The sequence below is a fragment of the Electrophorus electricus genome, chromosome 22 (assembly GCF_013358815.1).
Source record: "Electrophorus electricus isolate fEleEle1 chromosome 22, fEleEle1.pri, whole genome shotgun sequence".
In the NCBI taxonomy this organism is placed as follows: Eukaryota; Metazoa; Chordata; class Actinopteri; order Gymnotiformes; family Gymnotidae; genus Electrophorus; species Electrophorus electricus.
In genome coordinates this window covers 12,218,928-12,244,554 of record NC_049556.1, presented here as the reverse complement: position 1 = coordinate 12,244,554, position 25,627 = coordinate 12,218,928, and the positions used below count along the sequence as shown (strand labels likewise).

Sequence of the window (25,627 nt, the reverse complement as noted above, 5' to 3'; positions counted from 1 at the left end):
CTACACACACACACACGCCACATCTCCACACTACACACACACACCACATCTCCACACTACACACACACACACGCCACATCTCCACACTACACACACACACACGCCACATCTCCACACTACACACACACACACGCCACATCTCCACACTACACACACACACACACGCCACATCTCCACACTACACACACACGCCACATCTCCACACTACACACACACGCCACATCTCCACACTACACACACACACACACACTACACACACACACACACACTACACACACACACACACACTACACACACACACACACATCTCCACACACTACACACACGCTACACATCTCCACACACTACACACACGCTACACATCTCCACACACTACACACACGCTACACATCTCCACACACTCTACACATCTCCACACACTCTACACATCTCCACACACTCTACACATCTCCACACACTACACACATCTCCACACACTACACACACGCTACACATCTCCACACACTCTACACATCTCCACACACTACACACACGCTACACATCTCCACACTACACACACACACGCTACACATCTCCACACTACACACACACACACACACTACACACACACACACACACACTACACACACACACACACACACACTACACACACACACACACACACACTACACACACACACACACACACACTACACACACACACACACACATCTCCACACACTACACACACGCTACACATCTCCACACACTACACACACGCTACACATCTCCACACACTCTACACATCTCCACACACTACACACACGCTACACATCTCCACACACTCTACACATCTCCACACACTACACACACGCTACACATCTCCACACTACACACACACGCTACACATCTCCACACTACACACACACGCTACACATCTCCACACTACACACACGCTACACATCTCCACACTACACACACACACACGCTACACATCTCCACACTACACACACGCTACACATCTCCACACTACACACATGCTACACATCTCCACACACGCTACACATCTCCACACACGCTACACATCTCCACACACGCTACACATCTCCACACTACACACACGCTACACATCTCCACACTACACACACGCTACACATCTCCACACTACACACACACGCTACACATCTCCACACTACACACACGCTACACATCTCCACACTACACACACGCTACACATCTCCACACTACACACACACACACGCTACACATCTCCACACTACACACACACACACGCTACACATCTCCACACTACACACACGCCACATCTCCACACACGCCACATCTCCACACACGCCACATCTCCACACACACTCGTGTGCACGCCTCAGCTCCACACCACCCACCCACCCACACACACACACACACACACACACACACACACACACACACACACACACACACACACAGCAAAAACATCTCTTCTCACAGATCACTGTTAATGAGAAACATTTATTTAGGTAAAATAAAGTTTTAAAAAATGTTAAGTCTTGTGTAGATAGACATGTGTGAATATACACACTCCCTCAGAGAAACAGGTTATAAATCCTAAAATGTTACTTCATACTACAGACATTAAGGAGTCCCGATATCTGCCCTAGGACAGAGTCAAGACCACAGCCCTGTTCCATCCTACAGTACTGCACAGCACATACACAGATCACCCACTCAACTTCAGATAATTAACAGGTGATCCGCAAGAGTCACAGAGAGGACCGAACCATCCTCTGATTAGACGGGATTAGATCACAGGAGATTAGAGGATTACCCTTCACACTGAGTGCTGAAATTAAAGTAACACCTGTGTCCAGTCAGGATTCCAACACTACTGCCATTACTGCGCTATAGATAAAGACCAAGGCCTGCGCTACTGAGCAGAAGAGCTGATCCAACAGAGGTAGGGCTAAACCACACAGACAAGTCATTATTATAATAATAATAATAATAATAATAATATTATTATTATTATTATTATTAATAAATCAATTATATAGCACCTTTCTTGTACTAAAGGTCGCTTTGCATAATCCATACATGAAACATATGACAGTCAAATCAAAAACAGAGCAGGACCAAACCAAACAGTGGATTGGGAGAACACGTTGCCATGACGAACGCAGTGTATCCTGCTGAACAGGGCTCAACTCAGACGTGACACATTAAAGTTTAGTGAGCTTTGTTTTAACCAAAATTAACAGAGAAACGCTGCACCTATCTGTAACATCCGAGAGGTCAGACTTTTTTAAAAGTGATTCGTAACAAGACTCATTTGTATGCTGTAGCTTCTTGTGATTTCAGTTCTGTAAAATTCGAATATGATGCACTAAGGGTTTGCCTTGAAGTTCTACAGAGAAGACGTCTGGTCTCCTTTCCTACGATTGCTCCTGAACTCAGGGCTTGGGCCAGAGACGAAGGCATGCCAGCGGGACTCCGTCCACCCCATCTCACAGCTTGGCCCGGCCCGGTTTCAGCTGCAAGTTCTGGAGCTTCATGGCCAGACCCATGTTCCCCATGATCTTCAACTTACCCTGGAAGAATGCCTGGAGAACGAGGAAAGAGTAGACGAGAGAGAAATAAACGAGTGGGAGAGAGGGATGGAGGGAGTCAAAAGCGAAGGAGGGAGAAAGAGGAATGGAGAGATGAACGTGAGAGAAAACAGTCTAGAAGATTCCTTATATTTAATCTGAAATGTAATATCTAGAATTCTTCTCTAGTTCTTTCACAGTATGTCCAGGGCAAACTGAACATGAACCACCCAAATACTTCTGAACCCAGACATGTTGGCTGTGGCTGCACCACTCGCACCCCACGTGGTGCAGGACATTCTACTGGCCTTCAAAACTAAGACAAATTGTACCAGGTCCCTCGGGGACAACTTGCATTTAACACCCCGTCTGCAACACGCCTGATACCTTCTACACCAAACAGACGAGCCGTGTTATTCTCCCACACCAGAGCTGTTTACACCAAAGCCAAGGTCAGTCACTAAATCATAACTGTCAGCAGGATTAGCAGGGTGGGTCGTGCCAAACCACTCAGATGGGGGATAACATCAGCATGGAACAGGGTGGGTCGTGCCAAACCACTCAGATGGGGGAGTAATATCAGCCTGGAACAGGGTGGGTCGTGCCAAACCACCCATATGGGGGAGTAACATCAGCCTGGGCAGTGGTATCCTTCCATCCATGCAGGGTCAGTCAGAACAGTGGTTCTCCATGCATCCCACAGGCTGCTAAACTACCCCCCCCCACACACACACCCCAACACTCTCACAGACACTCTGCTAATGTCACCATCTCCATCAGACACTTCTAGAGGCAGATTAGGTGAACGTAGGGCCATGAATTCCTGCCCCACTAACTACACGTTTCATAACTAATCACTGTTCACGTCCTGGCGTGAGGTCATAGGTCGTCAGGGAGAAAACTGCCAAATCCTGTATATCAAGGAAAACACAGGAGTTGTCAGGAAAATGCTGGACTGGGTGTTGAGGATCAGGTCACAGTACAAGGGTTAGGGTCAGGGTCAGTGTTAGTGTTAGTGTTCACTCCTCCATCCAGATGCCAATATCCAGGAGCAGGATGCTGAATGTTTGTCGGCTACGAAACAATATCAAAATCGGGCTGAATTCATGCATTCTGATCTCAGAACAACTCTCGAGCTCCCACACCTCATCTCACACACACACACACACACACACACACACACACACACACACACACACACACACACACACACACTCTCTCTCTCTCTACCTCTCACATTGGATTCTGAATTATTTTATATTCAGATGTGAAGCGGAGAGTTTTCTGAACAGTTGAAGTGACAGGATAACGCCTGTCTCTCCCGCTGTCAGTAAACTCATTTATGTCTGATTTTGGGCTTGGTGAGGATTTCAGCCTCAGTCGCTACTCCCCCAAACACCCCTCCTCCACAGAAACAGAATCTTTCATTTTATTCACCAGTTCTGCACTCACACTCTCGCACTGACATCCTTCTAATCACCACCTCCATTATATCGAGCAGTCAAACGTACAACGTCACCCTATTAACAAACAACTCCTGTCCCCTTCACACGGAAAATAAATCAAACACAAACCCTATTTGTGCGGCTTAACACATCCCTACTAAAATATCACAAAATGTCTTAGAAATAAACCTGGAAACCATGCCAACCTTGCTTTGGGAAACCGGAAAAGCCTAAATAACACTCTACTCTTCATATAAGAAAGACACAGAGAATGAGTCTACCTAGAAAAGAAAATCAAAGAATTAGAGAATATGATAACACAGAAATCTCAAAGTGAATTACGCAAATACACTTTACAATACCATGAACTTACAAAGAAGAAAACTCAATTCTTACTACAGGAAATTTTGAAAACAATAACAAATCTGGAACATTGTTAGTTAACCCAGCAAAATGTAACAAAGGAATCCCAACAATCCCAGCAATCAAGGACACATCCGGGAAGAGCAGGTGGACGCCGAAGTAGATGAATCAACTATTCAGAACTTAAGGCAGGGGCGGGGCTAGTGCAGTCTCAGAGGCAGGGGCGGGGCTAGTGTGGTTTAGAGGCAGGGGCGGGGTTAGCACGGTTGGGAGTGGCTAACTCACCGTCTGAGGGTTCATCTTGCCCGTCATTAACGCCAGCAGGTCAGAGTCTGTCACGGAGATGGTACAGTCTGCCTTCTTAGCTGGAGGGGAACAGTGCAAGAGAGAATGAGAGAAAACGAGAGACCATACTTATGACCACAGTCATTCTGACTTCAACAGAATTAATAAATGAATAAGTACTCAAATATCTCCACCCTCTGCTGTCTTCCATTTTCAGTTCCCCCACAACATGAGGTCTTATTGTTTAAGACAAATTTGACTTATTTTACGAGTAGAGTTTTATTTTATGGTGGAATATTGGCCCTGGTCTCGGCGAGACAGCAGAATGCCGCACTCACAGGTGTCATTGTGAACCGCGCCCCTGCCTTCTTTAACGTCCACCATCCACGTGGCCTCCCGGCCCCCTGGACCGTCCCGCACCTTGAAGGAAAACACACCTCCAATCTTCTTCACAAACTGCTCCCCTTCCTGCACACACACACACACACACACACACACACACACAATGAAAAGCATGAGAGACAGGCAATGCATTCTGGGAACACTGTTCTTTAGAGTGAGCACTCCAATGGGATGCTGCAGAGTTCAGACTACACTTCTGGACAGGGGATGGCTGCTTCAGCTGCTGAAGTCACATGACACTGCACAATGTAGACCAGTCTGATTCTGGTTTGTACCTGAGTGGAACCAGACCAGACTGAGTGATCTTCACGGGCTTAATGATGTTGTTGGAGTATTAAATAGCCAGAGGAACGAACGCTTGAAACAAAACTGTACCGTCAACACTCCTGAGTCCCTTTCTAGTGTCTTCCAACAGAAACTTGTTTCTAGTGTTTATGACACAGCTGCTTTACAAGGTCACTTTTTAATGCTACTTAGCATTTCTTTATGTAATAAGATTTTGTTATTTTTCTGAACCAAACCAGACTTCCATAGAATCACTGCATTTTTTTAAAACACATTTTGGAAAATCAAACTTCACCTTTAGTACTGAACCTAAAACTGAGTGCATAGTTACACATAGAATAACAAACACAGAAAATGACTAACAATGGTGAAGAGGCACAGCAGGACAGTAATTAACACACACACACACACACACACACACACTTCAGCTGCATAACGGCCCTGATTTTAAATTGGACAAGAATGAGGACATGGAGAGGAACCAGCCTGTGGTGGAGTTAAGAGGAGAACAAAGCCAATCATCTCGCAGAATTCTAACCTCCCATGCTCAACCAATCAGGTTTGTGATATCCAACTTCTGTCACACTCACAGGACCTGCCGGCCTCCTTTACACGTACTACACAGCCCACAGGTAAGAGCGAGACTCCGTCTGAGAGACGAGCCTGCTCCATCGGGATCGGTCGGCTGTGGCCAGGCGGACGGCGGAACACGTACCTCCTCTAGCTGCTTCGCAATCTCCTGGAACACTGCGTGTGACTTAAAGCCCTCCAGACCAGTGGAGGCACTGGTCAACACCGCCTGGATGCTGTGGGAGCTGCTAATGAAACACACACACACACACACACACACACACACACACACACACACACACACACACACACACACACACACACACACACAGAGAGAGAGAAAGGTAAGAGGTGAACAAGACTGTCAGTAATGCCTGACCTGGAATTAGATTCACTCAGAAGTGCTGGACGCAGAAAAGTGGCTCAGTGGTTCAGGTACTGGACTAGCAATCAGAAGGTTGCCAGTTCAAGTCCCCCACGTTACTACTGTTGGGGCCCCTCAGCAAGACCCGTGACCCTCAATTAATTAAGCTGAGTTCAGTCATAGTTGTAAGTCTCTTTGAATAAAAACTGGCAGCCACACACTGTAAATCCTTACAGAGCATTTATTTCTTTCCATTGGCAGTAGAGAGCGCTCAGTGATAGGATCACATGATCAGGACCAGCCATTCAACACTTTGCCTTTCTTTGTGCAAATCAACACGCCATGCAGGCCAGGCATTTGTAAGCAGGGATGAACTATAGGTCTGAAGGGAGGAGTGCAATCACACACCAGGCATGCTGCTGTCAGCTGGGTGGAGACATGCCCCAAACCGCCCAGCTCAGGACGCCAACCAAGAAAAGGCCACGCCCTGCTGGAAGATCTGCTTCTTTTAAATGGAATGAAATCATGCCTGCTTCTCCACAGTTTCCATCTCCTGCTCACTAGACTACACAGGACCTAAAGCTGTGGGAGTGACTGCCAGCTGCATTTTAGTGATCTTGCACATTATCTGGGTCTGATGTCGAGTGCGAGCAGACAAACGTAGCCCCCTACGACAGCAGGTGCCTGTTTTGCCAGACCACCCATCATGAGAGGGTTGGTTTGTGCCGAAACCCTCCGTCTGGCCGTATAGATGAAAGCCTGGACGTTTGTTCCGTTTCACCTTAGCGCTTCTGCTTCCTGTCTTAGTCCTCACACCCCCCTGCGTCTCCTTTTCTGTATAAACACCTATTTACATCTACATTATTAGAGATCACATTAAAGCCCAGTTCACTCTTACACAACAGAGGAACTCAGAGTGGAATTTGTGGCCACCAAGAGCAGGTCTGCTTAGTTTCACTGAATAATCGCTGTAACTGTCACTTTTTCAGTCAAGCAGGACCTCATTTCATAGCAGGGAAATAAACTACAAAAGATCCAACCAAACAGAATTCAGACGCCTTCATACTGAAAACATCTGCTGCATTTCCAGGTTAGCATCCCCCCTTTTTTTTTTCTTCAAAAAAGTCCCCAGTCCTCTAAATGTTGAAGTTAAACAAACAGCCTTTGTGTCGGTTGTTTTTGTTCAGCGTGGCCTCATGCGTGTAGTCCTCGTGCGCTGCGATCTTCTGTTCTCATGCATCTTTTAACAGTTCAACAGGGTGACGGTAACCGGAGACGATCTCACGTTTGAATCAAGGTCTCGTGCTTTGCTCTGATTCGGGTTTTTTTTTCGGTATTTACCTTCCTCCTTATGTACTAATGCGAATCTTAAATCAACAGCCCTGAATAACTCTGGAGCTGTTAATCAAAACAATAACACTGCTGACACGTTTACCCGATGCTTTTATCCAAAGCAACTCACAACTATGACTGAGTACAACTTGAGTAAGGGAGGGTTAAGGATCTTGCTCAGGGGACCAACAGTGGCGGGACTTGAACCCACAATCCTCCAAGCAGAAGTCAGATACCTTAACCACTGAACACGTGGATCCCGCTCTTTAACCCGTGCCAGCGCGTGAGTGTCCCGCTCTTTAACCCGTGCCAGCGCGTGAGTGTCCCGCTCTTTAACCCGTGCCAGCGCTGGCACACGTACATGCACAGCGCACACCCCGCCCTGTCCCACCGAGGGCTTAAACTCACTCAAAGCTCGTTTGGCACAGACTGCGATGCTCATTTTCTCATCGTCGGAATAAACACGCGCTAAATGTATAACAATTCCGTGCGAAATTACGCTATAATTGGACTGCATACGCAAGTTCAGTTTGCACAGGCTTAGTAAGAAATTTACCTCTCGATCTAACCCTCACATGAACGAGACGAGGAAACTATTTTAAGTAAAGCGACTCCACGATTTAAACCCAAGACTTCGGAGTTATAGCCACGTTACATCCACCAGGCTCACCGTGAGATCTCCGGAATGCGCATTTTGCTGTGCGGCCTCTCCAAACACCAAACGGAGGGAGAAACCCTGTGCGCTACCAAATACGGCCTCTACAAAGACGTAGCAGAGGGAGAAACTCTGTGCGCTACCAAACACGTCCTCTGCAAAGACGCAGCAGAGGGAGAAACTGTGCGCTATAAAACACGGCCTCTGCAAAGACCAAACAGAGAGAAAAACGCAGGCGTCGACAGCGATGACCGCGCTAAACTGGTTGCAAGCGCACCTTCCTTTACACTTCCGAGTCTCCGCACCATCCCAACCAGACCGTACTAGTCGACTGCGTTATCAGCGAGGGCCCAGGCGGCTGTTTCATTCCAGTCGTTCATACAGTTGCTTAAATGATCGACAACGCGATTATGTCATTGACTAAGTGTGATACGGATCTGCACGTTTGTGTGGCGCTGTCCACATACAGACGTAACTCAAAGTGCTTATACAAATACAATTAAGAACAGCGAAATAGATATACTAACGCCTTAAAAAAGTACTTCGCTCTCTTAACAGTCACCAGATCGGTCTGGATTACAAATGACACGGAATGTTCCAGCAAGTTGTACTGGAAACTATACACACTCTGAAAGTGCATTTTTAAAGTCAGTTCATTATTTGTCAGCAGGTCATTAAACAGAATCACCCCAACTCAGAATCACCACTGAGGTAGACTTAACGTAATAAAGGATGTGTGCTTGTGCCAAACATGAAATACAGCATGCAAGTCCCCTACTAATAAAGATTATTTAATATGAACAGCTATCTGTTAAACATATTAAAGTGTGCTGTACTGCATAATGGCATTAAGAGGGTTTTTTTTAATTATCAAGTTTATTTCACTGAATTTCAAATTTGTCAGCAAAGAAGATACTAAACTCAACATATATAATTCATATTTCTCCACATTGCACACTTAAACACAACCTTCTAAATGTGTTCATTTACATTTTAGGCATTAAGATGACACTTTTATCTAAAGCAATTTACAATTATGATTGAGTACAACTTCAGCATATGAGGGTTAAGGGCCTTGCTCAGGGGCCCAACAGTGGCAACTTGGCAGTGGTCGGGCTTGAACCAGCAACCTTCAGATTACAAGTCAAGTACCTTAATCACTTATCTTCCACCGCCTTATTTAATCCAGCCAAAAAGTCTGGAGTTGTTTTAACAGATATGGTAGAAATTTAAACTTAATCAGATGTTTTCTATGAAGTCGTATGTCATTTAGAAGATCAGACTGTAAGGTCACACCAAACTGCCACCTACCTTCTCGCTGTTACACATAAAAGTCATTAATATGTGTGTTTCCTTAATATGTGTTTATAACACATACCAGTCAGCTTTTTGCTTAGCAATAAATCAAGCAAGTGAACAATTAAAATATGTCTATTTAAAAATGCAAGTTGATTTTTTTTTTAAATTTCGTTTTCAAAATCGAATTACAACTTGTTATATTTAACTGAGAGGTGCACATTTTGCATAATTAGCGCGGATTTAATTTAAATATTGAGATATCTACATACTGTCAAATTACCTAATCAGTAAAGTTAACTTAATACAGTAAAATATACGTAAGTGAGCTGTATTAGGTATGTAAGTGCGTACATGAAATGGCACAAAACCTGTGCTGCATACAAATAATTTTAGACGCAATTTATAATTTTAGACGCAATTTTATGTGGCGATCATGACATGAAGCGCCGTGCGGGTGCTGTACCGAGAGGGATGACGTTACCGTGCTGAACCTGGCGCGCTGCGGGACTTTTATTATCTCAGTCGTATAATAGTGCGGGAGTAACGCGCCCTAGACATTACAGTCGAGTGAAGAGCCACGGACGTTGTTTACGTTGTTGAAAATGAAAACATTTGACTGTAATATATAAAATATATAAATACAGCGCATGAGTGTCATGTTACACGGTGTAATTTAATTAACTATAGGCTACGGTTAATACAGTGGGATGTAACAATTACTAACAAACAAAGTAGCTGACTTATGAAACAGAGAAACGCTCGTTGCAGAAAGAATGATTAGTTAGAAAACTGAAAACGAATTACAGTTTTTATTCTTTATTCTCCATTTCGGAAATTAATTTCTTGCACGCTATTTCCGGCGCATTGGGAACGCCCACCGAGCGCGTGCGGCGTCGAGGCTCGCGGGAGTAAGTTGCCGAGTCGCGTGAGCTCCCGGTGCGACCCCCGCGAGACCGAGCACGGGCGCGGAGATGAAGGTGGAGGCGGATTCGGCGGCGCACGGTGTCCCGCGCCGTGAAGAAGACGGGCTGAAGCAGGAGGAGGAGGAGCAGGAGGAGGAGGGAGGTGCGCGCGGCGGGCCGTTCGTGGTCGTCAAGCTGGAGGAGGAACAGGACGCACGAGCGAGCCCCGCTAGCCTGCTCGCGCCCGTCGAGTCCTCCGACGAGGAGCTCGAGCCGCGCGGCGGCAACGGTCGAGGTAGCTACGCGTGCGTGCGTGCGTGCGTGCGTGCGTGTGCGTGCGTGTGCGTGCGTGCGTGTGCGTGCGTGCGTGCGTGCGTGTGTGTGTGTGTGTGTGTGTGTGTGTGTGTGAGTGAGTGTGTGAGTGAGAGAGTGAACGTTACTACAGCAGTGGGTGTTTAATGCGACGGTTTGCGAGGTGAGCTGTGTGTGTTTGTGAGTTAGCTTAGCTAGTTTAGCTTGGATACCTTCTCCACAGGCCTGATGGAGCCTCGGCCTTCTCCACGCAGAGGAGCCGTCCGACCTAGCCCGTTAGACCGTCAACCCCTGCCAGCACACGGCCGTCAACACGATTTACTTCTGTGATGGGAGTCCCAGTCATAAAGGCACCATCACTTGCTTAAAGAAGGGATAGGTGGGAGTTGGTGGTCGTGTTACTTTGGGCGAAGAAGGGCAGCGTCCACCTAGTTAAAAGGTCAATATGGTTAATAATCCTGTTATGAGTGGTGCTGATACGAGTGACAGCTCCTGGTATGGCCCTGCTCCTAAAACAGCACATGTAGTGATGGCTTTGAAAGCAGCTAAGTCTCGTAGAACGTACAACATAGAGTTGCTCACTGGGTTTCTTCAGAACCACTTCAGTCACAGACTGGTTTTCCCACAAACTCCACACTGCTACCTGTGTGATGCTGATTTCTCAATTCATCTACTGAAATTTTGTAATCGCGAGTTTTAAGACACCAATGCGAAGCATTCTGGGAGCACAGCGAGTCTCACACACGCTCTTCCAGCTCCCTGCTTCGGCTAAACGTTGCCGCAGAAATTGGCGTGTTTGTGTTTCGCCGTTTGGTGTATTGTGCGATTTCTCAGTGCACCCTCCTATTTTGCAGGCCAGGAAGAGCAAGCAGAACGTCCACGTCGGTGCACAAGGGGACAGCGGAAGCGGCCGGGGGGCTCCTTGGCTGGGACGAGGGGTTCGGGCCCTGGTGCTGTGAGCAGGGTACGAGGAACTTGCAGGCTGTGTATGACGCACAGCTCATGCAAATCAGTCTTACTGCAGTAAATGCTCTGATTCAGTAAACCTGCCACTACAGGTGGAGTGTTTACGCCAGTAAATCGCTCTTTCAGATTTTCAGACATTTCCACTTTTGCATGATAATAAACAAACAGGATAGAAATGGTTGAATATCTGCTCTGTATCTCTGAAATATTAAGAATCATGTCCCTAAACCTTTAGTGGGTGTGGGTGAGCATGCTGAACACACAAGGAGAGAAGGGCAGTAGGATGTGTGCATGAGGATGTCATGGTCCGTTTGCACTCTGAGCCAGGGTTCATTCCAATGAAGATGACCTCCCGTCTTAAATGAAACACCAGTTCAAATGTATGTAGCTTCTCTAAAAGCAATATGACTAAATAATGCTCATGGTTGAAACTTTTTCGAATTCACCAGAGTTTTCTGAAATGTGGCTGGATAAAACTTGATTTCTGAAGTTCTTTGTTCCTGATAACTTAACTATCAAGTTCACTGGGTTATGATTGTGGTGGTGGTGGTGGTGGTGGTGGTGATGTTTACTGTTTGGGGAGTAATTAAAAAAAAAAAACTGGCTGTGAAAACCCGCACTGTGCATCTTATCAGGATGCCCAGAGAAAACAGAAACCCATGCAGCTTGTTCAGATCTGTACTCCAAAAACAAGCTGTCTCCTGCAAGGTGGAGGGACGATCCTCTGATCTGATCGTTGGGTCCTCAGAGAGTGGCTTTCAAAGATGCCCAGCCCCTTTTCCTTTCTTGTCTATGTTTGGGCTTGGGGAGCTTCAGCACGTCATGCGGTGCAGATGTGAAGAACTCTGTTGGATGGTGTTTTGGTTGTAGAAGTTACTGGTATCTCACTACCTGCACTACTCTAGATGGAAGAGATTGCAGAAGCAGATGCGGGGGCGGAGCTTCATCAGAACACTCCTCCAAAAAAGCGCGCTCGATGGACCCTGTGGAACCTTCCCCCGCCCAGGACGTCTGGCTCGGGCGTCTGGAAATATTTCGAACAGTTCACAAACCCAGATGGGCAGGTCGAGGACGACGGCTTCCCCGTGTGCAAGCTGTGTCAGCAGAAGGTGGCGTGCAAGAGAGGGAACACCTCCAACATGCTGAGACACCTGCAGGACCATCACGCTGCAGCCTACCGCCAAGCAAAGGTAGGACCCTTCCCTCTGCCCGCCCCCGAAGGCAGGACCCTTCCCTCTGCCCGCCCCCCAAGGCTACCCAACTCCTGTATTTAGAAATCCTGCTGTTTTTCTCTGACTGAAATTCCTTGGTGGTTGGGTGGTGTCGGGTGGGTGGTGCCCGCTCAGTAGCACGTTGTAAGACTGCAGAGGAATAGCCAGTATCAGACACTTGATCGCTGGTAATCCTCTGATCAGTCGTCTTTATTTTTGTTCTTAGAAAGTGGATGCTGTATGGTCCGAGTCAGATTCATCTGATTCGGACAAGGGGAGCACAGGGGAGGACGAGGACCATCTGGGAGAGGAGTGGCAAAGTGAAGATCACAGCGAGGAAGTCGATGACGAAGACGATTCAGACTACGGGGAGGGCCGATGCCAAAAATCCCCTCGTCGAAGGAGGCGGGTCCGATCGGCCGTGTGGCAGTTCTTCGGCTGTGACGACAGCTTCCCGGCGACGGAGAGGAGGCCGGCCTGTAAGCTGTGTGGCTGGAAGCCGTCAGTGGGCTCCACGTGCAGTACGAGCAACATGCGCTATCACCTTCAAGCCCACCATCAGATCGTGTGTCCACTGGTCCAGGTACGAGGAACGCTGCTCCTTAGTACTCACAGTCCCCTGGGTTTGCACATGCTACTCGTAGGTCATTAAAAAGGTGTGTATTTAGTCCCCCCGGGGGCTGTGGTTTCTGATAGAGAGTTCTCTGTGTGTAAACTGGCTGCCGCTTCTCATCAGTGTGTGTGAGTGATTTGTAAAAGCTGATATGTCTGTAAAGCGTCCTTGAGTCTGAGAAAGGCGCTATATAAATGTAGTTATGATTATTAAAGGATAATCATAAGTTCAGAGTACACTTTGAAGTGTACTACCATTAGCAAAATCAGACCAATTTAGGCAAATAGTTTCTTTAAATGGCCTTATTTATTAGACAGAAACGTATGTGTATAAGTAGATGTTTTCAGCAGTCTTGGCCACCTGCATTGCCTGCTCTGTTGCACAAGACCCGTGAAATGCATGCTGCATTCTGCTTGCTCTACTGGCGAGTTTTATTATTAATTAAAAAAACTGGAGCTGATTGGGTGTAAGACATTGGGCAAACATCTGACCTCCAAATGTCAGTAGTAAAGCTGCCTGCAGAGGGTCACTTTGCTGCGAGTCTCTGGCATGGCCGTATTAATAAGAATTTTCTCTACTACAAGGATTAGCTGGGCGGCTATAGCACTGGCTATAGAGCGGGTGAAATAGGTATTGAACATGTCACCAATTTTCTAAGTAAATATATTTCTAAAGGTGCTGTTGACATGGAATTCTCACCAGATGTCGGTAACAACCCATCCAGTCCACACATGTAAAGAAATCAAACCACAGATGTTCATAAATTAAGTTGTGTGTAATAATGAGAAATGACACAGAGAAAAAGTATCGCACACTTACTGAAATGTATTTAATACTTCGTACAAAATCCTTTGTTGGTGACGGCAGCTTCAAGACGTCTCCTGTGTGGAGAAACTAGTCGCATGCATTGCTCAGGTGTGATTTTGGCCCATTCTTCCACACAAACACACTTCAAATCCTGAAGGTTCCGTCGGCTCCTTCTATGAACTCTGAGCTTTAGTTCCTTCCGTAGATGTTCAGTTGGGTTCAGGTCAGGTGATTGGCTGGGCCATTCTAGCAGCTTTATTTTCTTTCTCTGAAACCAATTGAGAGTTTCCATGGCTGTGTGTTTGGGATCATTGTCTTGCTGAAATGTCCACCCTCGTTTCAGCTTCATCATCCTGGTAGATGGCAGCAGATTTTTATCAAGAATGTCTCAGTACGTTTGTCCATTCATCCTTCCTTCAGTTATATGAAGCGTGCCAGTGCCGTATGCTGAAAAACAGCCCCACACCAGGATGTTCCCACCCGCGAACATCACTGTTGGTATGGCGCTTTTGTGGTGATATGCAATGCCTTTTGACCTCCAAACATGGTGTATATTATGGCATCCAAAGAGTTCAATTTTGGTCTCATCTGACCAGACTATATTCTCCCAGTATTTCACATGCTTGCCTAAATGTTGTTGAGCAAACTTTAAACGCACTTCAACATGCAATGGAGTCTTGCGTGGTGAGCGTGCAAACAGGCCAGGGAGGTTGAGTGCATTACTTATTGTTTTCTTTGAAACAATTGTGCCTGCTGATTCCAGGTCTTTCTGTAGCTCTCCACGGGTGGTCCTTGGTTCTTGGACAACTCCTCTGATGATTCTTTTCACTCATCTGTCTGAAGTCTTGTGGGAAGCACTTGATCGTGGCCGATTTCTGGTGAAATTGTGTTCTTTCCACTTCCAGATTATGGCCCTAGCAGTACTCACTGGAACCTTCAGTAGTTTAGATATTCTTCTGTAACCAAATGCCATCAGTATGTTTTGCAACAATACAGTTGCGAAGATCTTGAGAGAGCTCACAGGTTTTACCCATCATGAGATGGTTCTTGTGTGGCTCCTTGGTAATGAGACACCTTTTTACAGGCCATCAGTTGAACCATCTGATATTACTTTGCACTAAGTGGCAGGATTGCTTTCTAATTACTGATAGACTTCAGCTGGTGTCATTCCAAGGCTTTTTGCACCTCTTTCTTCATGGGTTCAATACTTTTTCCTATTTCATTTCTCATAATTGCACATAATTTATGGGCATCTATGGTTTGATTTCTTTACATGTGTGGATTGGCACTGTTTAAAGAAAGCCTTTATTATTTAAAAATGCTCTTCAGGGCTGTTTGACGTGTGAACACCACCTCTTCACGTTTTCTATTCAGATGTTTGTATCGTGTTAGTTGTGTTGAAAGCAGCTCTCTCAATGGCACTGCAGCCTGCTGAGCTGTTTGTTCCCCACGGTTTTAGCATGTGAGTTATTTCTCTCTTCCACAAGCTGGGAGTTTGTCACATGCACCACAGTGGTGTAGTTTGAGTGCAGTGGGGTCAATTAACGCTAACGAGGTCTGATAAATATCCCTGGGTCAGCACCGATACCAGTTCTTTGGATCAACTTGGAATATTCCTAGTAGCAGTGAATAATTGTATTATTAATAATAATAATATTATTATCATTAGTAGTATTAGTGTGATTGTCAGCTTGTCATGGCCTGATGTTTTTGGGGTTCTGGGCCTTTGCCCTCTTGTTACAGGTCTCTCTCTCTCTCTCTCTCTCTCTGTCTAGGCTGCAACATTTGCAGGTCCTGTCATCCCATTGGCTGAAGGGGACGAGCAAGTGAAGCTGTACCCGCCGAAGACCCGCCGGAAGTCCGCCGTGTGGAAGCTCTTCGGGTTCGTGAAGAACGCCGAGGGGGTGGTGGAGGAGAACGGCTTCCCCATCTGCAGGCTGTGCCAGCAGGTAGTGGCCAGTAAAGATGGGAACACGTCGAACATGTACAGTCACCTACAGCGTCACCATCAGGACGTGTACGCTGAAATAAAGGTAAAATGAAAGGGAAACATAATTTTTAAAGCCTCCTAAATTGTTGAATCATTATATGTTGAACTCATTTTTTTCTTTACTAGGTTACATTTATTTATTTTAAAAACATGTAGAAAATAAATAGAACTGTTGCGCAGGTGTAAAAGCATAAATGCATCTGCTTAAACAGCATTGGCCTGTATTGTTACTTAAGGGGCCTTAATTAGCCGAAGCTGACTTCTACACGCTTCTCTTGTAAACCATTCACTTGAATAGGAAGCTGTCCAGCCTTCCAGAACAGAGCAGCTCCGGGAGTTACCAGAGTCAGTGGTGCTTTACCCTCCATCAAAACACTGCAAGTCACCTGCCTGGAAGCATTTCGGATATCTCGGAAGTGCCGAGGGTGTTTTGAAAGAGGACGGATTTCCTCTCTGCAGAATGTGCCTTCGGAAGGTATCTGCCAAGGATGGAACAACTTCAAACATGCTAAACCACTTACGGCGCCACCATCAGGCTGAGTTTGAGGAAGTCAAGGTAAATCGCTTGTGCAAGAGATTCAGTCTTACCGCTTCAGTAATAAAATGGTGAGGTCAGATTATACCACTAGTTAACTAGCCATTGTTATCTGACACACATCAGTGATCTGTTGTCATGGCTACAGTGTTCATGTAGTGTGTGCCACTTTTATCCATATAGGCACAAAAATCCCTCTACTCAAAGACACCAGTCTTCACATGAGTGAAGGCTCATGCAGCCTTTTCGAACTCTCACTGGTACCAACTCAGTTTATTAGTCCAGTCCTGCAGGACTGTTTAGATCTTTCCCAGCTCCCACAACACCAGTTGGGACCACCACAGTGTCCCTGTTGAGTTGTGCTAGGCGTGGCAGCAAAATGCAGATTAGCGAGTGCTTGAGCTGTTCTGGGAGAGACGGATGGGGGTTGGCTGCCTGACTAGTTCCCAGAATGCAGTGCTACTAGGGAATGTCTTTTTTTTTTTTTTTTTTTTTTTTTCCTCGTTTCTCTAGATTGGGCTTCTTAAAGTGGTGCTAAGTACTGCTGATGCACTGTACTTCACCACCTTGATCTGGTATGATCATTACAGCGTGATGTTGACAATCACATGGCGTTCTGAATTGCCTCAATGTTTGCTCCAGTGAAGGGCCTTAACCGTTTTAATTTATAATTTTCTCAGATTAAGTGAACCAAAGCAACTGATGTGGGATTGTGAGATATGGTTGTAAATTGAGCAACTTTGACAACGTGAACAAAAGACAAGATCAATCAACCCAAGTCACATCTGACCTGCCTTACTTTAAGGCAAGATGAACTGCTGAAAGTCTTTTATGTTGGGGGCCCTCTGTTCGATATTTCGTGGCTGTGATCTGATGGCAGCCTTTCTGTTCACACTTCAGCTAGCCACTGATGCGTTACCTATGGGGAGTGTGGAGGATGGGAGTGGCTTGCCAGAGCTGTTTCCGCCCACCAGACTACCGCTGTCGCCGGTGTGGGACTACTTTGGATACCCCAAAAATGCAGACGGGGTGATCGAGGAGAATGAACACCCCAGATGTAAAGCCTGCAGGCGCTCCATAATCTCCAAGCAAGGAATTCTGGCAAACATGCTGAGACACTTAAAATTCCACCACAACTCTCTTTTTGCCGAGTTGAAGTTAAGAACTGGTGGTCCCAGACAGTACAAGGAGAGGAGACATCCCTCACCTGTTCGCACAACACCAGATGAACTTTATCCACCCAAAATGGCTCTCAGGTCTGCTGTTTGGAAATACTTTGGATACCTCAAAAATTCCAGGGGGATTATTGTGCCGGATGGTTTCCCTGTGTGTAAGCTGTGCCTGCGAAAGGTCAGTGCACAAGGAGGAAGCACAACAAACATGATGGTTCATCTCCAGAGATATCATCTTGCGGAGTTTGCAATAATGAAGGTAAATTGGTTCTCTTTTGGATTTTTTTGAGTGCTAAATGGTTTTCAGAGACTTTTTCATGTGTACAGACAGCACATATGATAGCTTTGGTCATTTGAATGCCTATAGTACCACATCACTAACCGTGGCACTAATTAATTGATTTCAGGTAACCTTTTGGATTCACTTGGTCACTTTCCTAACTCCAAATGACAAAATGCTGAAACCCTGGTGTGATTTAGGTTTGAATCAACTCAAACTAAACAGATACTTTTGTTTTATTGCATTTGTCCTAGCTGTGCAGTGAAGAGACTGATGACCAAGTTCCAAAGCAAACATACCAACCTTCAGAGCTTCATCCACCAAGAGATCTGTTAGAGCCTGTGTGGGAACATTTTGGGTACCCCAAAGATACAGATGGTGTCGTCCAGGTGGATGGGCGTCCTGTGTGTAAACTCTGTGGGAGTAAGGTCTCCTGTGTAGGAGAAGATACAAAATTTTTGTATAGGCATCTGTGGAAGAAGCACAACTCTGTGTACCATGAGGTCAAGGTAGGTGTGTCCACATCTCCATCAGCTTTCGTTAGATTAAATTACGGGATCTCCCCTGCAGTCCTCTGCAGTTTCTCATGTTTGCTGATGCAGCACTTGAAGGGTTTAATGGTAAACTGAGGAGCTGGATAAGGTGTGCCAGTGCTGGGGAGGACCTAAACCAGTGCAGGGTAGTAAATAAAAATTACTACGAATAAATGATGGTCAGGAAGCGGAGCAGTGAATTTGTGCTCGTTGTTGATTTTTCGAGGTGTTTTTCCACATTGTGCTCACAGGTGGCCACAAATTCATTCCGAGAAGAGGAGGGCCGTGAAATGCCAGTTCTGTACCCACCAACCCAGAAGGTGAAATCTGCTGTCTGGGAATACTTTGGCTACCTGAAAGATACAGAGGGAGCCGTGGTGTGCGATGGCTTCCCCATCTGTAAACTCTGCCAGCTGAACGTGTCTGCTAAAGGAGGCAATACCAGCAATATGTTCAAACATCTCAAGGACCATCACAAGGATATCTATGATGAAATCAGGGTAAAATTAATTAGTGTGTGTGTGTGTACTGTTTACCACTCTTTGTGCTGGGTTTTGGTAGTTGTGTGTGAACTGCTTCAAATGTTTCTTCTAGCCATCCGAAGTAGTTGCAGGTGTCTGCTCACCTTCAGAACTCTATGCACCAGATGGGCAGAACTCAAAGTTATGGGATTATTTTGGATACACCAAGAATGTAGATGGTGTCCTAATGGAAGACGGAGCACCAGTGTGTAAGATTTGTGTCCACAAACTGATGTCCAGAGGTGGGACCATATCGAACATGATGAAACACCTCCTGGACAGTCATGACGCTGTGTATGCAGAAGTACAGGTAAAACCTGGTTTTGTTTTGTTTTTTTCCTTAATTATATATAAGAAAGAAAAAGGGAAAAAAAATTCTTTTTTTTTTTTTCATTTAGTATTGTATACCAGATACATGGTGGTGGGCAGCAGGGTGTCCATTGGTTGAGCTACTTGTCCACTTGTTGTACTTGTCCACTGGTTTAACTGACCCGTTGGTGGAGGTACTCGTCCACTTGGTGTACTTGTTCACTGGTTTAACTGACCCGTTGGTGGAGGTACTCGTCCACTTGGTGTACTTGTTCACTGGTTTAACTGACCCGTTGGTGGAGGTACTCGTCCACTTGGTGTACTTGTTCACTGGTTTAACTGACCCGTTGGTGGAGGTACTCGTCCACTTGGTGTACTTGTTCACTGGTTTAACTGACCCGTTGGTGGAGGTACTCGTCCACTTGGTGTACTTGTTCACTGGTTTAACTGACCCGTTGGTGGAGGTACTCGTCCACTGGTAAATGACTGATTGTGCCCCACTGTGTGTGGCGTAGGCAGCAATCGCGCCTTCAGGGCCTGGTGGTGAGCTGGGTCCTGCTGAGGTTCTGGATCCTTCTGAGCTGCATCCTCCGATACAAGACGTCACATCTCCCATCTGGCAGTACTTTGGTTTCCTGAAGGACGCGGAGGGTTTGGTAGTTTTTGACGGCTTCCCTCTCTGCAAGATGTGTCATCAGAAAGTGGAAGCCAAAGAGTGGGACCCAGCAAATATGTTCTTACACCTGAAGGTTCACCATCTGCATGTTTACAGAGAAATCAAGGTAACTTGACTGGTTTAGCTTCCGTCCATTCAGTTAAAGTGGATCCAGCTATCTTCCTCAATCATGGTCACTCATGAGGGCATTCAGTCTGTCAACCTTTTTCAAAACATTTTTATTCTAGCTGGCAGGTGGAAAGAAGATCTACAAGCCATTTGAGCTCTCGCCTCCAAACGGCCAACTCGACCTACGATTATGGGAGCACTTTGGATATCCCAAAAATGCAGATGGCGTTGTTGAAGACGATGGAGCCCCAGTGTGTAAAATTTGCCTTCAGAAGCTCACCACATCCTCCAAGGGTGTGAGAGTCAGCACCACCATGTTGCGACACCTCCGGAAAAAACATCTGGCTGTGTACAGGGAAGTCCAGGTACTTGTTGTTTTTGGATGACCCTTGAATTTTAAAAGTAGAATCCGTAAAATTGATGCGAGTCAACATAATCAGAAAGGTCGAACAAATGCGCAGCTAGTTAAAAACAGGATGTTAATAAAAATCACAGTTGTTAAACCATCACTGTTGAAGTTGGAAGTGGTACTATGAAATGTAGCATGAGCACTTGTAGTGCAATGTGTAGCAAGCTGTGTTACTGCTCTTTGTAATGTAAATGTTGACTCTGCTGACTTAGGAAGCGATCAATGCACTGCAGCCTGAGTGTGGTGCAGACGTCCTGGAGTTCCACCCGCCCACACCCAACATCACATCTCCCGTCTGGGAGTTTTTTGGGTACCTGAAGGATGGGGAGGGGTCTGTGGTGTGTGATGGCTTCCCTATCTGCAAAATGTGCCGGCTGAAAGTGGCATCTAAAGGGGGAACCACATCCAACATGTTTAAACATCTCAAAGATTACCATCGGCCCATATACGATGAGATAAGGGTATGTAGCCACGTGGATTATTTAGTTTTTAAAAATTGCTTGGTTCTTGAATGCCGTCATGACGTTTTTGGTTGCAAATGTATAGTGATGGAATCAAGTCAGTGATTTTAAACTAACAACAAATGTCTTGCCCTCAGTCTGCAGTTACAAATGAGAGATTTGAGGATGTTTGTTCATCTGCTGATATTTATCCACCGAGCCATCGGTATGACCCCATACTGTGGGAGCACTTTGGATATCGAAAAAACGCAGATGGAGTGCTTGAAGAGGATGGTGCACCATTTTGTAAACTCTGCCTTCGAAAATTAGTGTCTAAGGGCGAGACAGCAAGAAACATGAGGCAGCACCTCAAAGAGAACCATAACATTGTCCATCCTGAACCAGAGGTAAAATCGGCATGTTGCTTAGTCCTAAACTGAAAAGGCTCACACTAGAGAATCTTCAATGACAGTGATGTTTAGTTAAGGATTAGACTGGATTTCATAGTTGGCTGTAGGTGACTTGTTGATCATACATAAATGAACGTGGCTCTCTTACTTTTTAGGAGGTGGTCAGCACATTGATCTTGGAGGGGGAGAATGAATCCTCAAACCTTCATCCGCCAACTCGCAAGGTGAAATCGGCAGTGTGGAAGTACTTCGGCTACCCCAGAGACACGGAAGGGTCCGTGAAGTGCGACGGCTTCCCCATCTGCAAACTCTGCCAGAAGAAAGTGTCTGCAAAAGGAGGAAATACCACCAACATGTTCACGCATCTCCGAGATTACCATCGAACAACCTATGACGAAATCAAGGTAACCACCCTCTGGTATTGACGTGGTCGTTGCCATGCCTACGAGAGAAGCTGATCACAAATCAGGCACGTTTACTGCACCTGTCTGTCAGGTGGTGAAGTTGCCATACCAAATTTTATACCATACATCAAGACCTTCTCAGGGCCTGTTCAATAAGTGCTTCAGCATTTGTATCCAGTTGGAGGAACGTGTCGATACTACGGACTTTTGTGTTCCTTGTAAGGATCCGTTTATGACTCATCCTACGTATGGTTGTGGGAATAGGTGGCTCCATCGTATGTGGATGCTCAACTCCTGGCATATGACGAGTAGCCGCTAGTTCCGGTTTATCGGTGGACTAATGAGATGGGGTGCTCGTTGTAGGTGTTACTTGGTCGATTTCAGTAAGACGTGACTGCTGGTATACTGAAAGCACACACTGCTGGTACAGCAGCCCCTGCTAGCCCACATCAGCTCTGCGCTGTTCCTGGTGTTCGTCTTTACTCGTGAGGAAAGTGTGGGAAAGCACTCATCCAGAGTCATGTTCCTAAGTGCTCGCTGAGAGCACTAGCCTGTGTAAGGTAAAGTCCAGGTGCAGTTATGGATAAAATAATAGCAGTCTAACATCACTAATGTATTCAATTACTGATTAAAGAAAAGATAATACAATATGGGGGGGGAGGGGAATCGTGAGACGCTGTAGCCGGGTAATGGGCAATCAACAGAATCAAGTCATGACGTGCAAGCTGCTAATTGGGTGTAATTGACTCATTTAATGAAAGGGGCATGTTCAAATTAATAGCAGTGTGGAGTTCAGTTAGTGAGGTCATTCATTCTACGAAGAAACAGGTGTCAATTATGGCCCTTATTTAAAGAAGGAGGGCAGCAAATGTTGTACCTGCTGGTGCCCCTGCTCAGTGAGTAAAATGGGTCTTTCCGGACATTGTACCAAAGGAGAAAGAACTTTGATCAACAAGTTGATTGGAGAGGGGAAAACGTATAAGAGGTACAGAAAATAATTGGCTGCTCAGCTAAAATGATCTCAAACGCTTTAAAATGGCAAACAAAATCCAAAACGCGTGGTAGGAAAAGAAATACTACCATCCACGTAGATCATAGAATAACAAGAATGGCAAAGAAGCATCCAATGATCAGCTCCAGGGAAATCAACGAAGATGTTCAGTTACCTGTGAGTACTGCAACAATCCGAAGACGCCTATGTGAAGCCAAACTATTTGCAAGAAACCCTCATAAAGTACCATTCTATGGACAGATGAGAGCAAGATTGTTCTTTTTGTGTCTTAAAGGCCACGGATAGACGATCCATAAACACTGAATTCAAGCCACAGTACACTGTGAAGACAGTAAAACATGGAGATGCAAGCATAATGGTTGGGGGATGTTTCTCATACTTTAGAGTCGGACCTGTTTATCGCATACCAGGCGCCATGGACCATGAATATATCAAAATACTGTTGCCTTATGCTGAAGAAGAAATGCCCTTGAAGTGGGTGTTTCAGCAGGACAACGACTCCAAACATACCAGCAAGCGGGCAACATCCTGGTTCCAGACCAACAAGATTGATGTTATGAAGTGGCCAGCCCAATCCCCAGACCTCGGTCTGATTGAGAATTTGTGGAGTGACCTTAAAAATGCTGTTTTTGATGCAAAACCCAAGAATGCAGAAGAACTGTGGAATGTAGTTCAGTCCTCTTAGGCTGGAATATCTGTTTGCAGGTGTCAGATGTTAGGTGACTCCATGCCACACAGATGTAAAGCAGTTATCAGAAATAAAGGTTATACAACTGAACTAATACAGTGATCACCAGAAAAGCTAAATCTATAAACAACCTTCAGTTTATACTGTAATTTTTGAGTTTGTAAATGAAAATGAAGACACTGCTATTTTTTAAACAGCCCATTATTTTTTCTTCATTTTCAGTTTAAAAATTGATATTTCGTTCATGTTTCCGTTTATAATTGAATGTGCAGTGCTCCCAGTGCCTTTGTGTATATGGAAATAAATGCTATTATGAGGATTGAGCTTTTTCTCAGTTTTAATCGCACTATTATTTTGCACATAACTGTACATGCTCACACAAGCCTTTTTATGATTTAACTATAAACATGCTGTAGGATTTTACCCACTATAATTTGTATACTGTCCTGACTATTGATTGTACTGGTGTTTTTGGTTGTGGTTTGCACAAAATGTAAAACATCAGTTACAGTTGCACAATGACGTAGGCCAAGTGTACGTTTGTCAATTGACTTGATGCCAAGCCAACTCCTGTTGCTTTCCATTAACTGGTGGTGTGAACTGCTCACCCTTTCAGGCTGCGATCCCCACACGGCCAGAGAGCGAGCTGGAGCCCCTGGAGCTCCACCTGCCCACCTCGGACGCCGTTTCCCCTGTCTGGAAGTACTTTGGCTACCTGAAGGACATGGACGGCGCCGTGGTGTGTGACGGCTTCCCCATCTGCAAAATCTGTCAACAGAAAGTGGTGGCCAAAGCCGGCAACACGACCAACATGCTCATTCATCTCCGGGCGTACCATCTGGACATCTACAAAGAAGTCAAGGTGAGGTTCAGCTAGGGTTCATCACTTCAGCCCTGGGGGACACGTGTGGCAGTCAACTTTATAGAAGTTAAAAACATTTGTTCTTTGTATTTGTTTATTTTAGCCAGCAGTTGCAAAAAAAGTTCTGTACAGATCCTTGGAGCTCTATCCACCCAACGGCCAAAGCGATATAAAGCTGTGGGATCACTTTGGATATCCCAGGAACGCAGAGGGTGTGCTGCAGGACGATCGAGCTCCCATCTGTAAACTCTGCCTGCGGAAGCTGATCAAAGCCTCCAGTGACGGGACGCCGACCACCAACATGCTGAGACACCTCCGCAAGAAACACCAGGCTGTGTACGAAGAAGTCCAGGTACATGCTCGTTTTCAGCGTGTGTTGGAGGAAGTCCAGGTACATGCTCATTTAGAACACCAGTATGTGCAGGAGGAAGTCCAGGAACGCGCTTGTTTAGAACAGTGTGTGTGTGTGTGTGTGTGTGTGTGTGTGTGTATATATATATACATACGTACACCCTTTTTGTGATGTTCCTGGACTTTTGAACCCCCAGCTCTCCTGTACCGAGATCCTCGATTGTCCTCCTCAAACGTGTCCGTTTGGTCATACCCTCCAGGAAGCCATTACGGCTCTGAGGACCGAGTGGGGCATAGAACCTCCGGAGCTTCACCCGCCCACGCAGAACGTCACGTCTCCGGTCTGGCAGTTCTTCGGCTACCTTAAAGACGCACAGGGCTCTGTGGTGTGTGACGGCTTCCCCATCTGCAAAGTGTGTCAGCAGAAAGTGGCTTCCAAGAGCCGGTGTACAACAAATATGTTCAAACATCTTAAAGATTATCACAGGGCCATTTACGACGAGATCAGGGTGAGCTCAGCCGAGATGGAGGTCGTGGTGCGCGTTCTGCTTTTGAA

The 25,627-nt window shown here is 45.9% G+C and overlaps 2 protein-coding genes across 6 annotated transcripts in view; one reads left to right on the top strand and one right to left on the bottom strand.

Annotated features, from left to right (window-relative positions):
• Positions 1 to 1,467: 1,467 nt before the first annotated feature.
• On the bottom strand, positions 1,468 to 8,562 carry scp2b (sterol carrier protein 2b). Of its 2 annotated transcripts, none has more exons than XM_027033105.2 (5): positions 8,277 to 8,562; positions 6,056 to 6,158; positions 4,992 to 5,121; positions 4,654 to 4,733; positions 1,468 to 2,575 (listed from the first exon to the last, which is right to left on the bottom strand). In XM_027033105.2, exons 1-5 carry the CDS (start codon positions 8,297 to 8,299, stop codon positions 2,480 to 2,482), a joined length of 432 nt encoding a protein of 143 aa, XP_026888906.1. In that variant the 5' UTR covers positions 8,300 to 8,562; the 3' UTR covers positions 1,468 to 2,479. The 2 variants fall into 2 exon arrangements, with proteins under 2 accessions (XP_026888906.1, XP_026888907.1); XM_027033106.2 differs by having other exon boundaries at positions 6,056 to 6,155.
• Positions 8,563 to 10,401: 1,839 nt separating this feature from the next.
• The window catches only part of LOC113592278, a 22,506-nt gene continuing 7,280 nt past the window's right edge, over positions 10,402 to 25,627 (top strand). For all 4 annotated transcript variants that reach the window (XM_027033103.2, XM_035521272.1, XM_035521273.1 and 1 more), the window contains exons 1-18: positions 10,402 to 10,757; positions 11,629 to 11,738; positions 12,646 to 12,930; positions 13,178 to 13,534; positions 16,147 to 16,404; positions 16,660 to 16,917; positions 17,797 to 18,327; positions 18,603 to 18,857; positions 19,133 to 19,381; positions 19,476 to 19,712; positions 20,227 to 20,493; positions 20,615 to 20,860; positions 21,117 to 21,365; positions 21,503 to 21,751; positions 21,910 to 22,158; positions 24,475 to 24,720; positions 24,824 to 25,072; positions 25,332 to 25,580. In XM_027033103.2, the coding sequence (XP_026888904.2) occupies positions 10,532 to 10,757; positions 11,629 to 11,738; positions 12,646 to 12,930; positions 13,178 to 13,534; positions 16,147 to 16,404; positions 16,660 to 16,917; positions 17,797 to 18,327; positions 18,603 to 18,857; positions 19,133 to 19,381; positions 19,476 to 19,712; positions 20,227 to 20,493; positions 20,615 to 20,860; positions 21,117 to 21,365; positions 21,503 to 21,751; positions 21,910 to 22,158; positions 24,475 to 24,720; positions 24,824 to 25,072; positions 25,332 to 25,580 (4,770 nt within the window). In that variant the 5' untranslated portion in view covers positions 10,402 to 10,531. The remainder of the gene's footprint in view (positions 10,758 to 11,628; positions 11,739 to 12,645; positions 12,931 to 13,177; positions 13,535 to 16,146; positions 16,405 to 16,659; positions 16,918 to 17,796; positions 18,328 to 18,602; positions 18,858 to 19,132; positions 19,382 to 19,475; positions 19,713 to 20,226; positions 20,494 to 20,614; positions 20,861 to 21,116; positions 21,366 to 21,502; positions 21,752 to 21,909; positions 22,159 to 24,474; positions 24,721 to 24,823; positions 25,073 to 25,331; positions 25,581 to 25,627) is intronic.